This window comes from Rhinatrema bivittatum, chromosome 7 (genome assembly GCF_901001135.1).
Source record: "Rhinatrema bivittatum chromosome 7, aRhiBiv1.1, whole genome shotgun sequence".
Classification (NCBI taxonomy): Eukaryota; Metazoa; Chordata; class Amphibia; order Gymnophiona; family Rhinatrematidae; genus Rhinatrema; species Rhinatrema bivittatum.
The window spans coordinates 151,209,232-151,233,057 of record NC_042621.1 but is presented as its reverse complement, the minus strand read 5'-3'; the positions used below and the strand labels follow the sequence as shown (position 1 = coordinate 151,233,057).

The following is a 23,826-nucleotide window of genomic DNA, read 5'->3' as shown; positions in this document are numbered from 1 at the left end:
GCCTTGCCATCCAGAAGGGAGTGAATATATGTGGTCTTAGTGGTATCATCTGGAAACAGTGTGGATTGGAGGCAAAAATGCATGTTGCACTGATTCAGGAAACCCCAACAGAGTTGGGGATCCCCAGAATAGCGGGAGGAGCCAGAAGTGGTATGACGGAGTGTGTGGTTAATACAGAGACCATATAGCCCAGTGTGAAGAGAGTTGGTGCACCTGCTGGAACTGTGGAGTCTAGATGAGCGTGAAGGCGCTCCATGGAGGCCGCTAGAGCTTCCAAAACCTTCTGTTGTTCCAGAATCTTCTGGGCCAAGCCCAGAATGGCTTGCAGGGTGGAAGCCTCCTCCAGATCCAGGGCCTTGGAAATCTGTTATGCTGGTGGACCCTTGGACCAAGGGGGAGTTGGCACTGCCTGTGGGGAGGAGCCTCACAGGTCCCCACCATCAGTAGGCGAGGCTGAAGAGGAGCAGAGACCCACTGGAGCCTCACCACTACCAGCCCACATTCACTTTAGGTTGAGCCCTTGGGTGCCAGGGCTGGCTGGCCTTACGTGGGGTCTCTGCAGAGGAGGAAGTCCAGATGAGAGAGGAGAGACTAAGGGCAGGCCAAGTTTGGAAGAGGAGATAAAGCCCAAGGAAAGATCCATGCAAGGATCAAGATGGGTGGCGAACTCGGAGACAATATCCAGGCAGGGGTCATGGCAGGCGGCGTAGGTCATAGTCAATATCCAGGCAAGAGTCGTGGCAGGCGGCATAACTCATAGTCAATGTCCAGGCCAGGGTTGTGGCAGGTGGCGTAGCTCGTACACTATGTTCAGTCTGAAGTCAAACCAAGGAGCAAGGAAGAAGGCTGGGAACATGGAAGGAACTCAGGAACAGCAAAGCATAATGTTAGGAGAGTGGAGACCTATTGCCAAGGCAAGGCCTGCAGGCAGGGACTTGCCTTATATAATCCTGGATGGTGATGTCATCAGTAAGGGCCACAGGGCTTTTCCCGCCATGAGCCCTTTAAATCATGCAGAGAGCCACGCGCGCACGCCTAGGGGTTGGATTGCAGAGCGGAACATCAGCAGCATTCCTGCCACAAAGAACAAGGGTGTGGAGTTGGTAGCTTGATCCTCGAAAAGTGATGGCGGCGCTCAGGGCCGAGAAGCGGAAGCATTGTATCGGCAGTGGCTCCTCACCACTGCCAGTCACAGTCCAGAGAGCAATGTTATACAGATAAACCTATCCAGATAACTTTGGAGGTATATGAATATAGCCAGTTTTTTAAAGTTAACCAGATAGCATTATCTGTCAGACAGCTCTTTGGCTCAATCAGAATTAGCTAGATAAGTCATCGGCTAACTCTCAGTATCGGAGTTAGCTGGATAACTTATCCAGCTAATGTAACTCCTCCCCAAAATAGTGGCAAAGTGTCCCTAAGTTATCTGGCTAAAGTTTAGCCAGATGATAAGATATCCAGCTATAATTTAGCTGGATAAGTGCCCAAATGTTTATTTAGCTGGATAACTTCTGAGTTATCCAGCTAAATGCCTCTGAATATGGACCTCTGTGTCTATAAAATGTGTTAAAGAAAATAGAAGACTAAACATTGTGGGGTAGATTTTCAAAGGGGTACGCGCGTATGATACGCGCGTACCCCCCGAAAACCTACCCCAAACCCCCACTGCGCACGCCGAGCCTATTTTGCATAGGCTCGGCGGCGCACGCAAGCCCCGGGATGCGCGTAAGTCCCGGGGCTTGCATGGAGGGGCGTGTCGGGGGGCGTGCCGTGAGTGACGCGGCATTTCGGGGGTGGGCCCGGGGGCCTGGCGCCGGCCCGGGGGTGTGGTCGAGGCCTCTGGACCAGCTCCCGGGTCGGGTGATGGCGCGCCAGCAGCCCGCTGGCACGCGCAGATTTACGCCTGCTTTCCGCAGGCGTAAATCTGCCAACAAAAGTAGGGGGCGTTTAGATAGGGCCAGGGGGGTGGGTTAGGTAGGGGAAGGGAGGGGAAGGTGTGGCGAGGTGGAAAGAAAGTTCCCTCCGAGGCCGCTCCGATTTCGGAGCGGCCTTGGAGGGAACAGGCAGCGTGCGCCGGGCTCGGCGCGCGCAGGTTACACAAATGTGCACCCCCTTGCGCGTGCCGACCCCGGATTTTATAAGATACGCGCGGCTACGCGTGTATCTTATAAAATCCAGCGTACATTTGTTCGCGCCTGAAATGAAACAAAAATAAAATCAATGAAATCTCATTGATTTTTCTTTCTTCCTATTTTGAAAATGACTTGAAACAAAATATGAAATGGCACCAATAAATTGGTACAAAGCCCTAGCCAGAGGAAATCCCTAGAGGAGGCCTGATGTAATTTCCATACGGTAAGGTGCTGGTAGTTCAGGTTTACACTTGGTCTTCTCATTTGCTGCGTCTAATCTCAGCTTTGTCACTATCATCTAACTCCACCTCTTCACTGGTGGCTAAGATGCTACTGACTAGAGGCACCAAATTCTCTTCAGCCAATAGATATTTAATATCTCATGGTTCAGGGAATCCAGGACACAATTCTTCTTCTGAATCAGTTTTTACACATACAGCCTCTATTACTTGAGAAGCAGTAATAATGGAGCAGCTCAGTACTGGTTCTGAGTGATACATTTCTGCAGCCCCTGCCTTTTGTTGTGGTATAATCCACCGAAGGCTAAATACCATAAGAACCATAGGGTAGGGAGTGGGAAGAAAAAGTCCTTGAGGGCACGAAATTGTTAAATATAACTAGGTAAGGTCTGCATAAGGCATCAGATTGCCAGGGCAAGACCAAGAATCAGCAAGTAACGTAAGGGAAGGTAATTTTGAAAGAACCTTGAAGACAGCCAGAGCAGAGAAGGAACCACCCAATGGTGTCAAATGTGGCTTGGAGCAGCAGTGGAACTGAAGATTAAAATAAAAAATGGTAGGTGCAGAGCAATACAACAAGAAGAGTGGCAGCCACATCCCAAGATGTGAGGGAGGGCTGATGCAGGAAGAAGAATGACCTCTAAAGCCCAAGACTCCAAGAAGCGCAAAGTGATACCAGGAGTGGAGGGTCCATGAGTAGTGCAAGAAATGTGCAAAGTATCAGATGGCCAGGACAAGATCAAGTGTCAGCAAGTACCATAAGAGAATAGAGTTGTGCATTCGTTTATCACAAATTAATTTGTCATGGTTCGGGGGACCAGAACCACGAAACGGATTTTCTCTCAACTTTGGGGAAAATTTATTTTTCGGGTTAGTGCGGGGGGGGGGGGGGGGGAGGGGCACTTTTATTTAAAAAAAACAAAATACCCCAATCCTTCAAATTTACTGTATTACAATCCCCCCACCATCCCAATTCCTCCCCAAGACTTACTAAAAGCCCTGGTGGTCCATCAGGGTCCCGTGAGCGATCTCTCCCTCCGGGTCGTCGGGCTGTCAGGCCTGCTACGAATCAAAATGGTGCCGATGGCCCTTTGCCCTTACGATGTCACAGGGGCTACGGGTGCCATTGGTCGGCCCCTGTCACATGGTAGGAGCACAAGATGGAAAGAAGTGGGGTGGGAGAAGAAATTTGCATTTTTTTTTCCTTTTTAAAATTTTATTTTGCATATATTTTACCCATCCTACCAAAAATGCCCAGAATGGGTCCTTATAAAGATGCTGAAATAATAGGTAAGTTATAATACCCTGATAGAAACATTGTGATTAAGGCTGAAGCAGACTTTGCAGAATTAAATAAAGAGAAAACAAATAAGGATTACAAATTACCTATATTTATTAGGCATATACATTAGAACTGTGCTGGTCAAATAATTGAAATGTTTTCATATGGTCAGCCCATTGTGTTCATTTTAGTTATTGAAATATCTTTAATACCTTAATTCCTTGTTACAAATGCCCTTGTTCTATGTAATTTGTTTTTCCCATTAACTTTGTTCTATGTAAACCGGCATTATGTATCTACAATGTATGTCGGTAGATAAAAAACGTTAAATAAATAAATAAATAAATAAAATAAAATAATATCATTTTGTGTCATTTTATTTCATTAGAGGGGAGATTGCCACCTGGATTTCATTTCATTGGGGGCTATTTTTTTTCATTTCAGCAAATAGTTCCACTATTTCTGAATAATGTGCACTATTTGCCTGCCCGGGATAAAGAATCTGTGAATTGCTAATAGAAATTAAATAGGCAAATAAAATTGTGAACATAGTAATAAAGGGACATTGCAATTACCTCAGTATTGATTGTGTTAATGTCTAATCAGTACATCCTAAAGAGGTTAAAGTTTCTAGATGCAATAAATGACTGCTTCAAGGAGCAGCTGGTTATGAAACGAACTAGAAGGGCAGCTATTTTAGATTTATTCCTTCGTATAATGCAGTACTTAGTGGAAGAGCTAATGGTGGTGAGCCAATCTGACATAATATCAGAGGGAGGACATTAAGTAAAACTACTGCAGAAGCATTTAACTTTAAAAATGGAAGATATGAGAAAATTAGAAAAATACTAAAAGGAGCAGTTATAAAGGTTAAAAATGAGAATGAAAGTGAATATTGTAAGTCCAGATAAAATATATTGCATGCACTAAAAAGGTCAAAGGAAGGTCAAATGACTGCCAGAATGGTTAAACTACAAGGTGAAAGAGAGATCTTTCAGAAAATGGAAAGTGTATCAAAATGAGGAAAATAAGGAAGAGCATAAGCACTGACAAATTTAGATTTAAAACATGAAATTGTAGACTTGTTACTCATAATCTGTTACATAGGATTTAAAACAGCTACAGAACCAGAAGACTGGAAGGTGGCTAATATGACAACAATTTATCAAAAAGGTTCTAGGGTAATCCAGAAAACTATAGACGGGTGAGAGCTTGATGACAGTGCCAAAAAATAGGAAAAATCTATTTGTAAAAACAAAATTGCTGGTCATATGGATAGACATGCTATTCAAAGCAATGCTGGTAGCTTACGTTTCAAGTATTGCTCACATTAGAATGCAGAAACTTGAAAGTCCAGGTCATGGTGGCAGCGTACCGCCATCCAGACGGAAGATTGGCAGGATTAGGGTTTGGGTGAGAGGAAGAGGGGAATGCCGGAAAAGAGCTCTTTGAAGCAATATTATGAGGAACTGGGGAGTAAGTGAGAAGAGGAAGGAGGCTGACCCCATAGCACTTCTATTTGTACTTTTATAATTATTTTAGAGGAGTTTAGAAGTGAAGAAGCTTGGCCTGGTAGAATTTGTTGTCATAGTTTGGGTGGAAGGGCTATTATTCAGGCCACTAGGTCTACAAGATACATATTTTTTATACAGCAGTATCACTTAACCAGCTATAAACTTTTGCAAAAAAAAAAAAAAAAAAAAAAAAAAAATATATATATATATATATATATATATAAAGAGGTTCAAATTCAAAAGCTATTTATACAAATAACTAAAAAATATCCATCTAAATGGCAAAATTGGCATATTCAGCCACTTATCCGATTAAATTATTGTAGGTTAACTACTTATCTGGCTATAATTTAGCTGATTAAAAAAGGGGTGTTACTGGAGCATCCTGGGAAGGAGTTGAGTTATCTGGCTAACTTAACCGAATATCACATATATCTGGCTACGTTATCCAGCCTTGTGAGGCCAGATAACTTGCTACTTATGAGATATCTTCAAACGATCTCCCAAAAAAAAAGAAGAATTAAAGGGGCCAATGGCCAAATTTCTTCTCTCTTCCAACCCCTACCCCACATCTCAAAATGGGCTGGGATCGACACGTCTTCTAGTGCCGGAAGCGTAAACCTGGTGTAGTTTATGCTTCCAGTGCAGGTTTGACAGAAGCTGCGCAGGATGTCACCGGGAGCAGGTAAGTGCTGACCCCGCTACCGGTGGGGATTTTTTGGCCATGGGAAGTGGGAGGAAGGTCTGTGGAGAATGTGATGGGTGGTTAATTTATATTTCTTGGGGGGGAGGGCCTGGCCTCAGTGACATCGTTATCTCTGAGGAAGCTGTATGTCGGGTGGCACCGGCTCAATCCCAGCATACTTAATATTAGGTGGGGGAGAGAAGAAATCAGACCATAGGCCCCTTTAATTCTTCTTTTTTTTGGGGGGGGGGAGGGAAAGCGCTATTTACAGGATATCATCTGAAGATATCCGGGTAAGTAGCAAGTTATCCATACAAGGCCAGATAACTTATAAACCTCAACTACATCTGGTTTCACGCAAAATAACTTTCTCCATATGCTGAAAGAACTATGCATTCTCCTATCCACACAGAATAGCATGAGGATGGTCAGTGACCAGATCAGTCATACTGGCTGTGTAGGGTGCCCTGAGGGACAATGCCAATGTCTGAACCTCCCTGCTTGTTTCAGAGTCTATGTCTACAGTATCTTGCTTCAGACTCTACGTCTACAGTATCCTGCTTCACAGTCTACGTCTACAGTCTGTGGTTCCCGAGTCTTCATCATCTGTTCCTGATCCTTCATCTGCCCATGCCCTGAGTCCAGCCTGCTGCCTCTTGCCATCCCAGCGGCAGGTCCGAAAAGGCCGGGAACGTACAAAGGACTGTTCATCATCAACACTCCACAAGTTGGTTCCAGAGGCATGCAGGTCCGGCCGGGGGTCGGGCTGCCTCTCGCCACCCATGCTACACCTACCCTTGGCGCGGGATCGTGTCAGGGGCCCAAGAGCACACTCTCTCTAATGGGGACTGCTCTCCTAGCGCTCCTCGGTAACAGTAACCACATCCTCTGACAATGAATTCCAGAGCTTAACTATGCACCGAGTGAAAAATAATTTTCTTCAATTTGTTTTAAATGAGTTACTTGCTAACTTCATGGAGTGCCCCCTAGTCCTTCCATTATCTGAGAGAGTAAATAACCAATTTACATTAACTTGTTTAAGTCCTTTCATGATTTTATAGACCTCTACCATATCCCCAGTCAGTTGTCTCTTCTCCAAAACTGAACAGCCCTAACTTCCTTAGCCTTTCCATAGAGGGCAGCCATTCTATGCCATTTATCATTTTGGTCTCTCTTCTCTGCACTTTCTCCAGTGTAACTATATCTTTTTTGCGATGTGGCGACCAGAATTGCACACAGTATTCAAGATGCGGTCTCACCACGGAGCGATAGAGAGGCATTATGGCATCCATCGTTTTATTTGCCATTCCCTTCTTAATAATTCCTAACATTCTGTTTGCTTTTTTGATTGCCACAGCACACTGAGCTGACGATTTCAGTGTATTATCCACTATGACGCCTAGATCTCTTTCCTGGGTGGTGACACCTAAGATAGAACCTAACATTGTGTACAGCAAGGACTATTTTTCCCTATATGCATCACTGCATTTGTCATTGTTAAATTTTATCTGCCATTTGGAAACCCAATCTTCCAGTCTCACAAGGTCCTCTTGCAATTTATCACAATCTGCTTGAGATTTAACCACTCTATATAATTTTGTGTTATCTGCAAAAATGATCACCTCACTCATCATACCCCTTTCCAGATAATTTATAAATATAATAATAATAAAATAAATAATAAAATAAAAGAATAATAATAAAAAGATCCTTGAGGCACTCCATTTTTTACCATTTTCCACTGGGAAAACAGACCATTTAATCCCACTCTCTGTTTCCTGTCTTTTAACCAGCTTGCAATTCACAAAACGACATCGCCTCTTATCCCATGACTTTTTAGTTTTCTTAGAAGCCTCTCATACAGGACTTTGTCGAATGCCTTCTGAAAATCCAAATACACCACATCTTCCGGTTCACATTTGTTGATGTTTATTCACCCCTTCAAAAAAAATGTAGGAGATTTGTGATGCAAGACTTCCCTTGGGTAAATCCATGCTGGCTGTGGCCCATTAAACCATGTCTATCTAAATGTTTTGTGATTTTATTCTTTATAACAGTTTCCACGATTTTTCCCGGCACTGAAGCTAGGCTCACCGGTCTATAGTTTCCCATATCATCCCTGGAGCCCTTTTTAAATATTGGGGTTACGTTGGCCATCTTCCAGTCTCCAGGTACAACAGATGATCTTAATGCTAAGTTATAAATTAACTGAAATAATTCTGAAATTGCATTTTTTTAGTTCTCTCAGAACCCTGGGATGTATACCATCTGGTCCAGGTGGTTTACTACTCTTCAGTTTGTCAATCTGGTCTACCATATCTTACAGGTTCTCTGTGATTTGGTTCATTTCATCTGAATCACCTTTGAAAAATGTCTCTGGAATGGGTATTTCCCTAATATCCTCTTCGGTAAACACCAAAGCAAAGAAATCGTTTAATCTTTCTGCAAGGATTTTCTACAATGCTTTGGGGGTCTGAAGAGTCAGAAGCCTTTCAGAATATTAAGGGAGTCCAGTATGTTTGACATTAATGTAAGAGATATAAGAAACTATATCTTCCTTTGTGAATTTGGAATTCATAGAACTATTTCCTGCTTTTTGATTTATGCAATCTTTCCCTGTCTATTTTTTTGATCAGTAAAATCTTTTTTGATTGTTTGACCCAGTTCTCAAGACCTACCTCCCTGAGCTTATACTACACAGGGACTAGGAACTAGAACAGGAAGCCAAACTGGGCTTTTTGATAGTGCTTCAGACTTATTTTACTGAACCTGAAGAGGCAGATTCTAACTTCCCTTGGCATCAAGAAAAGGAAAATAAAGATGTTGTTGTAGGTAAAACTGAGTGTTCTGCAGCACTCAGTCTAAAACTTGCCCTAGCTGGAAGAAAAAAATGGAGCTGAAACAGTTGCTTTTATATCTTGGAGCTCAACAAATCTGACCCAGCAAACTACAGACCCATCTCCAACCTCCCATTCATAGCCAGGATCCTCAAAAAAACAGTCAACAATCAACTCTCAGATCACCTTGAAAACCACAACATCCTACTACCAGTACAACATGGCTTCAGGAAACTATTCAGCACCGAAACGTTCCTTCTCATCCTCACTGATACCATCCTTTGAGGACTCGACCATGGCCAATCCTACCACCTGATACTCCTCGACATATCCACCGTCTTTGACACCATCAATCATAAAACACTACTAATCAGACTCAAAGAAATCGAACTATGCGACACCACAATCAAATGGTTCGAATCATACCTCATGAACAGATCATTCAACATAAAGATAAATGCAATAGAATCCTCCCAGATACCCCTTCCACATGGCGTCCCACAAGGCTCATCCCTCTCATCCACTCTTTTCAACATATACCTCCTCCCCCTATGCAAGTTCCTCTCTGAATCAGACCTCACATACTATGTATACGCCAATGACCTACAAATCTTGCTCACCATAAACAAAACCATCGAAAATACTCTAAAAACCTGAGACCAACTGCTCATGAAAATAACTCACTTACTCTCACAATTATCACTCTGCCTCAACCAAAACAAGACCAAAATCCTACACATAACTAACTACCACACCACACTTCTCCCCATCAACTCCACACTTAACCTCATCGGGACCCAACACACATGTTGCAAAAAACCTTGGAGTAACAATTGCCAACGAGCTAAACCTCAAGCACTATATCTCCACAGTGATCAAAGATGGATTCTTTAAACTTCAAACCCTGAAAAGGCTTAAACCTCTCCTTCACGCCCAAGACTATCGAACCGTCCTCCAAACAATACTCTTTTCCAAGCTTGACTACTGCAACACACTCCTCCTTGGTCTCCCCACCTCCACCCTCAGACCATTGCAGGTACTACAAAACGCCACCGCCAGATCCATCACAAACATCAAAAAATGCAACCACATCACCCCCACCCTCAAAAACCTGCACGGGCTACCCATCAGCCACAGAATCCAAGACAAAACTATAACCCTCATACATAAGAAATTGATCAACAATAAGATGGTCTGCTTAAACTCAGCCCTACTCCCATACACCCCACACAGAAACCTCAGATCCACTGACTCAGGGCTCCTTACTGTCCCCACCTCCAATGCAGCACACCTTTCCTCTACCCAAAAATGCGCCATATCAGTTGCCGGCCCCACACTATGGAAATCCTTCAACTCAAATCTTTAAGAAACACCTCAAAACATGGCTATTCCTGAAAGCCTTCCTGCCAGAAACATAGCCCTCCTCGCCCAAGCCCCCTCCACCTGCATGTAAGTAAATCCTTTCCCCTTCATGTCTGCAACCCCATTGAATGTTCCACCTAAACCTTGAATTCATCACGCAAGCTACCTCTCTCTCCCCTGGCACAAGTGTATCAGCCAGCTCCTTGTTAACTTTCCCACCCTCTCCAATACCCTATACCCCGTAAAACCACATCATATCGTAAAATGCTAACCACCCAAAGTCACTCTATTACCATCTGCAAGCCACCCTTCTCCCTGACACGCCTGTAATATTCAATCCCCAACCACCTGTCCTAGATGTTCCCAATTGTAAATAGTCACTGCAAATAGTTGAATGTTTCCCAAATGTTTCCGAATCTCATTTTAAAATGTAACATTTCTAAGGTACTCTAACATTTCCAAGTTATTCTGTAATTTCTAAGTTATTCTATAAATTACACTGTAAAAATAAGCAGCCTATGCCTTATTTACTGTTCAGTTACATGTGAATCGATGTGATATCTCGATCGAATGTCAGTATACAAAAACAAACAAATAAATAAATAAATAAAATGTGCAGAACCCACCACCAAAGGGTTAACAGGTACAAGAGAGCTGTGGGGGAAACTGCATGGAGAACAGGGAGTCAACTTACTCCAGGAACCAGTGAGAACTGGAGAACCTCTGAACTAGTGAGGGATGAGAAAAAAGAAGCATGTTGTGGAGATTTGAATCTCTTGGGCTGTTGAGAGAAGAGAGAGAAAGAAGACCGGCTATGCTGTAGTGACAGGAAAGAGTAGCTTCCTAACTTTGTAGGAGCTGAAGGAACAGCTCAAAAGCCATTCCAGAAATCCAGATACTTGAGACAGAGTTGCCTGAAACTACTCACATCTCAGCCAAGTGATCTTAGTTTCTGGAATGTTGTACCAGTTAGAAGGTTGCCTTGTGCCCTGCCCACGCTTGCTTGACTGGAGGGACAGGTCTTTTGAGAGAGAAAATAAACCCACCAGCTCTGACAGGTTCACCAGAAATTCTGACTCTACTGCATTACTAAGGTGAGGTTGTGCTGCCTCAGGGATCTGCACTGAGGAGCCGAGAGCAAATTGGAAATTGTACCCAGAGAAATTCAAAACTAGAGATTAGTGAGCAGGGTGAAGATTGTGTATCAAAGACAATAAAAATGAAACCCCAGCTGATCACCGAGCAACTCCAGCATGGGCCCCACCTATGATTACGTGCACATTTAGAGACACCAGACCATTTTTGGGTACCCAATTTTGCTACACTTATCTTATATTTACTGTTTAAGCTGTTTAACCAAGTAGTAAGTTAGTTGATACAAGTGAATGAGACAACTACATAATTAAAGATTCAGTGAGCTGGACTTTCCCTGTATCCTGTTATTGCTACTTGTGTGTGTTTCACTTTATCAGTGTTTCTTTGTTGCGATCATGCCCGCGAGGAGCGCGGGCAGGCTCTTACCTCCACACGGCCAGTTGGGCCGTGGACGCTGACTCCCTTCGCGGCAGTCCTGCCGCTGTATTTGGACTCCTCCCCGACTGCCTTCTGCCCTATGCAGCAGGGCCGACCCGCCGCGAGCTCTCCCTCATGGCTGGGACCTTCGTTGTTGCTCCCGCCTCTCCCCCAATGTGCTGCAACTCTCCCAGGGTCTTCAGCCGGCAGGGAGGCTGTCCCTGCCAGTGCCTGCTGCAGTCCGGGTCCTCGCCCGGCAGGGAAGCCTTCCCTGCTGGTGCCTGCAGCCTTCCACAGCTCCCTGCTCATCCTGCAGCCAGCCCTTCTTCTCCCTGCTTCTGTCTTCTTCATGGCTGGAAGCTGCTCCAGCAGCCTGCCCTTTGTCCAGCTTCAGGGCAGGGCTGCTATGCTGCCTGCCTAGCTTCCTCGGGCCTTCCACATGGCTGAGGATGCCACCAGCTTCCAGCTCTTCTTAGGCGCGGGCGCGCGCCTCTCTCCTCCTTTTCAAGGGCCAGCCAGGTGTGACCCCCTGCTGACCCCTCCCTGGGTGTTGTCCTCTTCAGCCCTACAAAAGGGCTCAGCGTCCATTCCAGCTTTGCCTTCGCAAGGAGTTGGTCACTCCTGGGATCCTGCTGTCCTTTGCTCCAGGAGTCATCCTTCAGCACTTCTTCAAGGTCCTGTGTTTCCTGTTCTTCGTTGGAGCTCCTCGTCTTGTCTTCTTGTCTACGTTCCAGTCCTGATGTTCACCTGCTGTTCCAGATGTCCGTGTTCCAGCCCTAAGGTCTGTCTCCTGATCCAGTATCTGTGTTCCAGTCCAGATTTATTTTATTTATTTAAAAACTTTTTTTTTTATTTAAAACCTTTCTATACCGTCGTTTAGTAGTGCACCATCACAACGGTTTACATTTAGGCACGAAATAGGTTTGATGTGTGTTCCTGATGTCCGTGACCCAGCTCTGATGTTGCTTCTCCTGATCCTGACGTCCGTGATCCCGTCTTGCCCTCCTAAACCCTTGGTTCCTTGTTCCTGAGTCTTCTGCACGCTTGGTACCTTGTGGCAAGCCATGTCGTGGTCCACGACTAGCCCCACAGGTGGGCTGAGTAGGGCGCTTCATGATGCAAGCCTTGTACCTTGTTCCTGAGTCTTCTGAAAGCTAAATACCTTTTTCCTGAATCTTCTGAAAGCCAAGTACCTCGTTCCTGAGTCTTCTGTATGCTTGGTACCTCGCAGCAAGCCATGTCGTGGTCTGCGACCAGCCCCACGGGCGGGCTGAGTAGGGCGCTTCATGATGCAAGCCTTGTACCTCATTACTGAGTCTTCTGAAAGCCAAGTATCTCGTTCCTTCCTGCGCTGGTCCCGCTCCCGCTGATGTAGGACAGGGTGGTCCATGCCCAGACCAGTAGTACTGGCTGAGTAGGGCGCCCTGAGTGATCGCGCCACTGTCCATTTACCTTGAAGTCTCGTCTGTGCATCCCAGAACCTCGTTCCTGAGTCTACATCTGTGCCTGAGTCTACGTCTGTGCATCCAAGTACCTCGTCCCTGAGTCTCATCTGAATCTCCATGTTCCGGTCTCCGCTGCCCTGAACTCCATCCGGCCTGCCGCTTCTTGCCGTACCTTGTGGCAGGTCCGAAAGGGCTTGGAACGGTCAGAGGACTGTTCATAAGACCATCATAGTGTTGTTGGTCTTCCGAAGCGTGCAGGTCCGGAGGAGGGTCAGTGTCTCCAATCTTCAGTCCAGCCTCGCTCCTGTCCAGCCCATGCTCGGGCATGCCTTGCCTACCACAACACCTCTTCGGAGTTCCTCTGGGGTCGAGCCGTGGCCCAAGAACACACACCTCTTGGTAAGTGGGACCGCTCTCCTAGTGCTCCACAACAGATTGCGAAGGCCAGTGTTCGGCGTTCATGTCCTTGTGATGTGCTCATGCCAATTTCCAGAGTTTTCTTACCAAGAAATGTTTTTTTTTTTAAGGAAAAAACTTCTGTCTCAGTTTTTTGCTGTGATCTACTGACCTGCTGGAGGCACCAGCTTGCTTGAATTTTTTGTTTTCCCACACCGCTAGAGGCTTTAGCATATGCTTCCACCGAGTGCCTTTTTGAGACTTTGTTTAGCCTAGGTATACTTGCTGTACGACCTGCAGGAGGTGCCTTGCACCCAGGTTCACCACCATCTTCCAAGCTGCAGCATCTGTTTCCTGTTCAAACGACCATCTCGTCCAGAATTTTTTATTTTTTCCTGAACACTCTTGTCCTTCTCACAGGACTCATCTGTTCCATAGAGCTTATCTTGCTGGTATCCTGCGCATTTCATCCATCCAGTTCTCCATCCGGCACTCTCTCCAGACGACATGCAAGAGGCGCCTGCACCCCATCTGTGGTCATCCGTCCAATGGGGCCTGGAGCATCGGTCATCTCTTCAAGCTGAACCAGCAGATTTCTTCACTCTTCCCGCTCAGCTTCCTCAGTACTTCCTGTTGCCACGTGCTTGCCTTGCTCACCGTCCCGAGCTCAAGACTAGCGACCTCTTCTCTGGAATTCGCTGCAAGCTTCATCCTTCATGTAAAGGTGTCCAAGTGTGCCTTGCCAAGTACATCTATTCCCAGCTTGCTCTCAAGTAGTCCAGAGGACGTCCATCTCCTACCATCGATCAAGGACCACTCCAGTATGAGTGTCAGCTAACCAAGTATCACCAAGATTCTGCCCAGTCTTAGGGCCCACTCCTAGATGGGAGTTTCTGAACTTTTATGCCTATATTACTTCTGCTTTGCTTGATCTTGAGTCTCACCACCAGTGACTTTGATCTACCGGTTCTACCAACCTGAACATCGGCAATACATCTACACTAGGGAGTCCAATTTCCAACCAAAGGACTTCACCCAACGTTCCTTGTCAGGCGTAATTCCATCCATGACCACCAGCAGTGAATAAGTCTTCCATCTGTTATCCTGAACTAATGCATACTAGCGAGTTACACTTGTCATCTAGAGACTGCCAAGCCATCTGGTCACCAATACTCTAAGCTCTGATCCTTGAACTATTGGTTGGTCCCCAACACCAAGTGTCCCCCCATGCTTTAAATCCAACTTGAACCAACTGGAGGAGGCCTTACATCTGCTAGTGATACAAAGATTAATCCTTGCTGCATCTCAAACTGCTACCTTGACTCCATGCAGCCACCATGAGTCACTGAAGTGCTAAGTTCCTGGAACCGTCAACCCAGCATCTAGTCTTCGCCTGGTTACTCCATCCTGCACTACAGCTTCAGCCTTAAGAAGTATTAAGGACTTCCGTTCAAAGCCAAGTCTTGAATGGAGCCTTGCCTCTGCCACTTTGATCCTTGAACCAAGATGCCATCTTGCGGTTCTCTACCCTGCACCCTGTCTGAACTGTGCCTTCAACATTCCATTTTCTGTGTTCATCTTGCCTGGACCTTGACCCCTTCTGTCTTGTCTTCTGCTCAAGTATTCTTCTCGCGACAGTTCTTCGCCAAGAAGTTCCAGCTTTGTCCTTGGATCCTTGATTGCCCCTGATGGTATATGGAATACCGCCTTCTTCTCAAGTTGTTGACAAGAGGCTTGAGGGGGGGCTTTGAGGAGGGGGTATTGTTGCGATCCTGCCGCAAGGAGCACGGGCAGGCTCTTACCTCCACGCGGCCAGTCAGGCCGCGGACACTGACTCCCTTCGCGGCGGTCCTGCCGCTGTGTTTGGACTCCTCCCCGACTGCCTTCTGCCCTATGCAGCAGAGCCGACCCACCACGAGCTTTTCCTCATGGCTGGGACCTTCGTTGCTGCTCCTGCCTCTCCCCCGATGTGCTGCAACTCTCCCGGGGTCTTCAGTCGGCAGGGAGGCCGTCCCTGCCGGTGCCTGCTGCAGTCCGTGTCCTCACCCGGCAGGGAAGCCGTCCCTGCCGGTGCCTGCAGCCTTCCACAGCTCCCTGGTTGTCCTGCAGCCAGCCCTTCTGCTTCCTGCTTCTGTCTTCTTCATGGCTGGAAGCCGCTCCAGCAGCCTGCCCTTTGTCCAGCTTCAGGGCAGGGCTGCTCTGCTGCCTGCCTGGCTTCCTCGGGCCTTCCACGTGGCTGAGGACGCCACCAGCTTCCAGCTCTCCTTAGGTGCGGGCGCGCGCCTCTCTCCTCCTTTTCAAGGGCCAGCCAGGTGTGGCCCTCTGCTGACCCCTCCCTGGGTGTTGTCCTCCTCAGCCCTACAAAAGGGCTCAGCGTCCATTCCAGCTTTGCCTTCGCAAGGAGTTGGTCACTCCTGGGATCCTGCTGTCCTTTGCTCCAGGAGTCATCCTTCAGCACTTCTTCAAGGTCCTGTGTTTCCTGTTCTTCGTTGGAGCTCCTCGTCTTGTCTTCTTGTCTATGTTCCAGTCCTGATGTTCGCCTGCTGTTCCAGATGTCCGTGTTCCAGCCCTAAGGTCTATCTCCTGATCCAGTATCTGTGTTCCAGTCCACATGTGTGTTCCTGATGTCTGTGACCCAGCTCTGATGTTGCTTCTCCTGATCCTGACCTCCGTGATCCCATCTTGCCTTCCTGAACCCCTGGTTCCTCACTCCTGAGTTTTCTGCACGCTTGGTACCTCGTGGCAAGCCATGTCGTGGCCTGCGACCAGCCCCACAGGCGGGCTGAGTAGGGCGCTTCATGATGCAAGCCTTGTACCTTGTTCCTGAGTCTTCTGAAAGCTAAGTACCTTGTTCCTGAATCTTCTGAAAGCCAAGTACCTCATTCCTGAGTCTTCTGTATGCTTGGTACCTCGCGGCAAGCCATGTTGTGGTCCGCGACCAGCCCCACGGGTGGGCTGAGTAGGGCGCTTCATGATGCAGGCCAAGTACCTCGTTCCTTCCTGCACTGGTCCCACTTCCGCGGATGTAGGACAGGGTGGTCCGTGGCCAGACCAGTAGTACTGGCTGAGTAGAGCGCCCTGAGGGATCGCACCACTGTCCATTTACCCCGAAGTCTCGTCTTTGCATCCAAGTACCTCGTTCCTGAGTCTTCATCTGTGCATCCCAGAACCTCGTTCCTGAGTCTACGTCTGTGCCTGAGTCTACATCTGTGCATCCAAGTACCTCGTCCCTGAGTCTCGTCTGAATCTCCATGTTCCGGTCTCCACTGCCCTGAACTCCATCCGGCCTGCCACTTCTTGCCGTACTCTGCGGCAGGTCCGAAAGGGCTTGGAACGGTCGGAGGACTGTTCATAAGACCATCATTGCGTTGTTGGTCTTCCGAAGCATGCAGGTCCGGAGGAGGGTCAGTGTCTCCAGTCTTCAGTCCAGCCTCGCTCCTGTCCAGCCCATGCTCGGGCATGCCTCGCCTACCACGACACCTCTTCGGAGTTCCTCTGGGGTCGAGCCGTGGCCCAAGAACACACACCTCTTGGTAAGTGGGACTGCTCTCCTAGCGCCCCACAACATTCTTCCTATTGTCTTCAAATTTTCCAAACTCTTAATCTGGATATCTGTACATTTAGATCTACTGAACTTGGGTGGGGGAAATATCACTGTTCAGAAAATCTGTGTGGGGAGAGCGGGTGTGGTATTGGGGGCTTTTGGGACACTGTCTTAATCCATCTCAGGCAAGCAAACCTGCAAGAACTTATGATTATTTCTTCTACAATAATTGCACGGCCCCTCCCTTGGCGTAAGGAAACCTAAGCTACCTCAAAGGGGGGATTACATTTGGAACACAGCACTTGGAGTGTAGATTGTTTATTTTTGGAGTGTGATACTCTTTAGGATCCTACAAATTAAGGCTTAGATTCATATTTATAGAAGAATGATGAGCTGCATGAAAAAAAAGGGACAGGGGGCGAAATTGTGCATCGCACCAGTGCATTATCACCCGTAGCAGTTGCAGCCAAGCTGCACAGTTTCGCACCCATATAGTACCACGGGAAAAGGTGTAGTTATTTCCTGCGGTGCTGCCGGGACATAACTCTACCCAAACCCCACCCACACTCCTCCCCTTCCCCTAATTTGCATTGTACCGCTGCGATTCAGCTGGTATTGTGTGCAGTAGGGCCTTATCGCATGCAATAAGGCCCTAACACACGCAATACCGGCACATCGCAGTTTGATGAATGAACCAGTAAATTTGTTCCCATCATATAGCCAATGTCCCCAATCCTAAAGAGAGTGGATTGGTGTTCAGTAGGGCTTGGAAGTATAACACCCTAGTAAAAGGTGGGTTATTCCTCAACATAAAAGTCTCTATGAACATGGACTTAACTGAATACCACTTTGCATTTCAATGTGCAAAGTTCTAGAAGCCATATTAATCATGGAGATTTTGTAGGCTGAGATAGGCTGGGGAGGGCAATTTTCAAAGATTTTTTAGTGGGGTATTACATGTTTTCCTGCATAAAACAGGCTATTGAAAGCTGCCTTCTGTCAGGGCAAATGAAAGGGGTGACATTAGGTTGTAGCATAGAAAGTGCATGCAGACTGGCAAGCTGCATGGGTCAATTATTTTTCCGCCTGAGTTCATTGTAAACCGGCATGATGTGCTTCACGAATGTCGGTAAATAAAAGTTAATAAATAAATAAATGAAATAAATTAAAATTGCCTCCTATTGAACCAACAAAAAAGATGTTAAAGAACATAAAAGCATAGGCAGTGCCATGCTGGATCAGACCAAAATCCATCAAGCCCAGCGTCCTGACTCCAACAGTGACCAGTTTGGGTCATAAGTACCCTGCAGTATCTTACTCCCAGGGACAAGCACTGGCTTTTCCCAAGTCTGCGTGCATAACTGTTTATAGACTTTTCCTTCAGACCTTCTTTTGAATCCCATTATGTTAGTTACCTTGACCTCATCCTCTGGCAACAGATTTCATAACTTTATTTATGTGCACTGAGTGAAAAATACTTCCTACAATTTGTTTTAAATCTAATAGGTGCTAGTTTCATGTAGTGTCGCCTAGTTCCCTATTTATCCGATCCACCCCACTCATGATTTTATAAATCTCAAACATATCCCTTTCAGTAATCTCTTTTCCAAGCTAAAGAGTAGAGATGTGAATCGTGTCCTCGATCGTCTTAACGATCGATTTCGGCTGGGAGGGGGAGGGAATCGTATTGTTGCCGTTTGGGGGGGTAAAATATCGTGAAAAATCGTGAAAAATCGAAAAATCGTAAAATCGCAAAACCGGCACATTAAAACCCCCTAAAACCCACCCCCGACCCTTTAAATTAAATCCCCCACCCCCAATGACTTAAATAACCTGGGGGTCCAGCGGCGGTCCGGAACGGGCTCCTGCTACTGAATCTTGTTGTCTTCAGCCAGCGCCATTTTCCAAAATGGCGCCGAAAAATGGCGGCGGCCATAGACGAACACGATTGGACGGCAGGAGGTCCTTCCGGACCCCCGCTGGACTTTTGGCAAGTCTTGTGGGGGTCAGGAGGCCCCCCCCAAGCTGGCCAAAAGTTCCTGGAGGTCCAGCGGGGGTCAGGGAGCGATTTCCCGCCGCGAATCGTTTTCCATACGGAAAATGGCGCCGGCAGGAGATCGACTGCAGGAGGTCGTTCAGCGAGGCGCCGGAACCCTCGCTGAATGACCTCCTGCAGTCGATCTCCTGCCGGCGCCATTTTCCGTACGGAAAACGATTTGCGGCGGGAAATCGCTCCCTGACCCCCGCTGGACCTCCAGGAACTTTTGGCCAGCTTGGGGGGGGCCTCCTGACCCCCACAAGACTTGCCAAAAGTCCAGCGGGGGTCCGGAAGGACCTCCTGCCGTCCAATCGTGTTCGTCTATGGCCGCCGCCATTTTTCGGCGCCATTTTGGAAAATGGCGCCGGCTGAAGACAACAAGATTCAGTAGCAGGAGCCCGTTCCGGACCGCTGCCGTTCCGGACCGCCGCTGGACCCCCAGGTTATTTAAGTCATTTGGGGGGGGTTCGGGAGGGTGGGGAATTTAATTTAAAGGGTCGGGGGTGGGTTTTAGGGGGTTTTAGTGTGCCGGCTCACGATTCTAACGATTTATAACGATAAATCGTTAGAATCTCTATTGTATTGTGTTCCATAACGGTTTAAGACGATATTAAAATTATCGGACGATAATTTTAATCGTCCTAAAACGAATCACATCCCTACTAAAGAGCCCTAATCTGTTTATCCTTTCTGTAAGGGAGCTTTTCCATCCACTTTATGATTTTTGTCACCCTTCTCTGTAAATTTCTGTGTCCACTATGTCTTTTTTTGAGATGGGGTGACAAAAACTGCGCACAATATTCAAGTTGCAGTAATACCCTGGATCTAAACAAAGGCATTATGATATTCTCCGTTTTGCTCTCTATTCCTTTCCAAATAATTCTTAGCATTCTGTTTACATTTTTTATCACTGCTGCACAATGAGCCATAAATTTCAAAGTATTGTCCACAAATTGTCTGAGGTCTTTTCCTGGGTGGTGACTCCTAGCATGGAATCCAGCATCATGTATGTGTAATTGGGATTATTTTTCTCTATATGTATTACTTTGTACTTATCCACATTAAATTGCAACTGCCATTTAGATGCTTTTGAGATCATGTAGATGTTTTCTTCAAGTGATGAAATAATTATTTTATGACACTTTATTAGTGTTGCCTCTGAATCTGGTTTCTTTACAAGGCAATATATCAGTAGTTCCCAAAACTGTCCTGGAGGACCCCCAGACAGTCAGGTTTACAGGATATCCACAACGAATATGCATGAGATAAATTTGCATGCTATGGAGGCAGTGCATGTAAATTCATCTCATGCATATTTGTGGTGGATATTCTGAAAGTTTGACCGGCAGGGGGTCCCCAAGGTCAGATTTGGAAACCTTTGCAATATATGAACCTCAGGACTGGTCTTAGGGTTGAGTGACCAGTGTGGCTACATAGGGCTCCTCTGTTTGAAAAGGGGCTCTGCAATGCTATTCAAGAGGGATATGCCTCAATCTTTGAGGAAACCCTCTTCAAATCAGTGGAGTGGGACTCCCACATTCTACAAAGGATGCTATTTCCATCTCTCCACCCCTGCAGCGGGTAACGGCAGGGCTACAGCTGACCATGACAATCATAACTATTGTACCTCTAAGTTTGCACCTGGAGGATGATTTCTCTGGATAATAAGTTCACTACCTGTTCAGTGTCTTCCGTAGCCTCCACTGCAGGTTCTTCTGCAGCTATTTCTTCTGGTTGGGTTGGGTGGGCAATATCCTCCTATAGTGCATAAATATTTTTTTTAAGTCTTCATTAGTAAGAATGGTTACACAATTTTAAAAAAGAATTATAACAATAATGTTAATCAGTTCATAACATCAGTAATAAACAATAAAAAATTCTAACCAATATCTCGCATAGCAACATGGCATAACATTTTTTCCAAGACTATTTCGTTGTTTCCTGTTTACTTGGTTTCTATTCCAAAACATCAAAGTGTTTACAGTTAAAGTAGAACAAGGGACTGAAAAACATTTTGGAGGTAATTTTCAAAGGAGTTATGAGTGTAAATGTAACATACTATTGTAGCATTTTTCAAAAGCTCATTTATGTGCTTAAAGTGCACTTATACATGTAATACCTATTGACAATTCAATGGCATATATTGTAGCAATTTGCAAAAGCCTATTTACATTCATAAAGTGCATTTATACATGCAAAACCCAGTTTTAGGTGCAAAAATCCTTTTGGAAATTACCTCCTAAGGATATGGATTTAGAAGAGGACTAAATCAAATGTCTAAATGGAAGTACAGCCATTTTGACAATTCATCCGAATATGATATATAAGGTTCTGCTTTGTAAAATATTTGGGACGGGTTTAGTGATGATTTCTGTTCTAATGAACTCTATGGGGTAGATTTTTAAATGTGCACGAGCGTGTCCATGTGTACACACTACCCGGCACAATTGTACACCTTGCGCGCGCCGAGCCTGTGCCAAGCCGCTCTGCCTACCCCCGTTCCCTCCCAGGCCGCTCCGAAATTGGACCGGCCTCGGAAGGAACTTCCCTACCCCCCCCCCCCACCTTTTCTTCCCTTCCCATACCTCCCCTGCCCTTTCCACCCTACCTTTTCCTTGGTTTTTCTTTTATTTCAAAACTTACTTCAGCCCTGGGGCCGAAGTAAATTGCGTGCGCCGGCCAACTGCTGGCACGCAATCCCCGGCACAGCAGCAAATGGCCGCTGTGCTGGGAACCTCTGGCCCCGCCCCTTCCCCTCCCCGCTCCCGGACCACCCCTTTTTGCAAAACCTGGGACACATGCAGTGTCCCGGGACTTTATGCGCATCGCCGGGCCTTTTCAAAATATGCCCGGTGTGCGTATGACCAGTTATGCGTGTAAATCCTCTAGATTTACGCGCATGGGGTAGATTTTCAAAGGGTTATGTGCATAACCCTTTAAAAACCCTCCTGAGCGCGTCGAGCCTATTTTGTATAGGCTCGACGCGCGCACAAGCCCCAGGGCGCGCATATGTCCCAGGGCTTTGAAAAAGGGGCGGGAAGGGGGCGTGGTGCAGGTCCGGGGGGCGCGCATGTTATAAAATCGGGTGTACATTTGTGCACGCCAGGTATCGCGCACAAATGTACCCCGCCCGCGCTGGTTTAAAAATCTGCCCCAATATCTTTTGAAAATCCAGCCCTATGGTATTGTGTTCAAATTGATCTTAAATATTCAGTCTTGTAGAACATTTCATATGACTGGTAACATTGGCAGATTTGACATTTCCAGTATGAATAAAAGAAAAAAATCATGTGAGGTGAAATATTTACATTTAAATCAACTTCTCTGTAAAATGTAACTCAAGTTGTACTTAAGCACTGTTTTTGTCATGGTTGACATATTCAAACACCCAGATATGATACACATAAAGATGCCTGTAGTCATTATTAGGTCATAGAGAAAACCTTCTATTAAAAAAAATATATACTTCACTGCTGCATTGACCATATAAGCTAATATATATCTCAATACATCCATTCCAAAAATTAATAATATAATTCTAATATATTTGGTTCCCACCATAATACTGATAGTTCTCTCATTATTTACATTCTATAGTAGGTGAATGCTTTTGTGTGTAACAATTTATGGATAACATCAACTGCTTTCAAGCATCCTCTCCGGTAAACCTAACTCATGTTAATGACAGAGAGAATGTACAGTTTAGTGAGGATGATTCTATAAATAAGTATTAAATGTAATTTTAATGATTTACAAAAGCTTTTCTTCTATTAATGTGCAAACATCATGACGGGAATATAAAAACTGGGTTAGAATGTCTGCAAATGTATGTTGTATTTCATGCCTCTAGACTTTGAGTCTTGTAAGTGGGCTTTGTTGATAACTGAAGCCTATGACTCACTGTTCTTTTTTAAAAACAAAACAGGAAAAACAAGTATTCTGGCAGATCTGATAAGATTTTTACTATAAATGTTAACAGTTGACATTAATGGCATGAATAAGAAGTACATTATGTAATGCAGGAATATTTTTAGTTTTGCAGCTTTCACAAAGGGAAAGCTGATCATATCGGTTATTTTTACAAGTGAAAAGAGCACTTCTCTGCTCCCTCTGGTGGTGAGTACCTGCAATCAGCCTGCAGCCTTTGCAAATGACTTTTGTGCGTTTCAGTGTATCTTAGCATGCCATTGGTAAAAGCATCATTCAAACAGACAGTATTGCTTAGACAGAAGCACATCACAGCGCTCACCATTTGAAAAAAAAATTCAGCAAGCCCAATATCCACCAACCAACCTAATACTTTCCATATAATTCCCTCTCTTTCACTCTGACCTCAACCTCAGATCCTCTCTCACATGCATATACAATCTAAACTAACAAGGGTCAAGTTTCAAAAGATTTTCCCAACTAAAACTAGGATTTAAGCCTGGATTCACTAATGCCGCAAGGCATAGTGAATCCCGCCGGTAATGGGAGGCGGGGGGGGGGGCCGAAGCGGGGGGCAGTCCTGCTCTAGCCAACAGCGATCGCTGCCGGCGTCGCGCCGAATAACTACACCATAAAAAATGTAGTTATTCGGTGCAAAATAGGCAGCGACACAGAAGCTTACCGTTTCGCTGTCTGCGCTGTGTTCGCAGAGTCGGCCCCGGTTCCACCCCGACTCCTCCTCTTCTGGGGCTGACTCCGCCCCAATGTTGCTTTCGCATGTGTGTGCTGAGCTTTCTAGCTATCGCACGCTAGTGCTGATAGTGCCAGCGTGCGATAGCTTTAGAAAATAACCCCTTTAGTATGGTAAATCTGCCCATCTGAAAATCTGGCTCCACTAACTGGCTAGATTTGA

General features: G+C 45.9%; 1 protein-coding gene across 1 annotated transcript in view; it reads right to left on the bottom strand.

Annotated features, from left to right (window-relative positions):
* SNCG (synuclein gamma) overlaps window positions 1-23,826 on the bottom strand; it is a 58,788-nt gene that overhangs the window by 3,621 nt on the left and 31,341 nt on the right. The window contains exon 4 of the mRNA XM_029609339.1: window positions 20,664-20,744. Within this exon, the coding sequence (XP_029465199.1) occupies window positions 20,664-20,744 (81 nt within the window). The remainder of the gene's footprint in view (window positions 1-20,663; window positions 20,745-23,826) is intronic.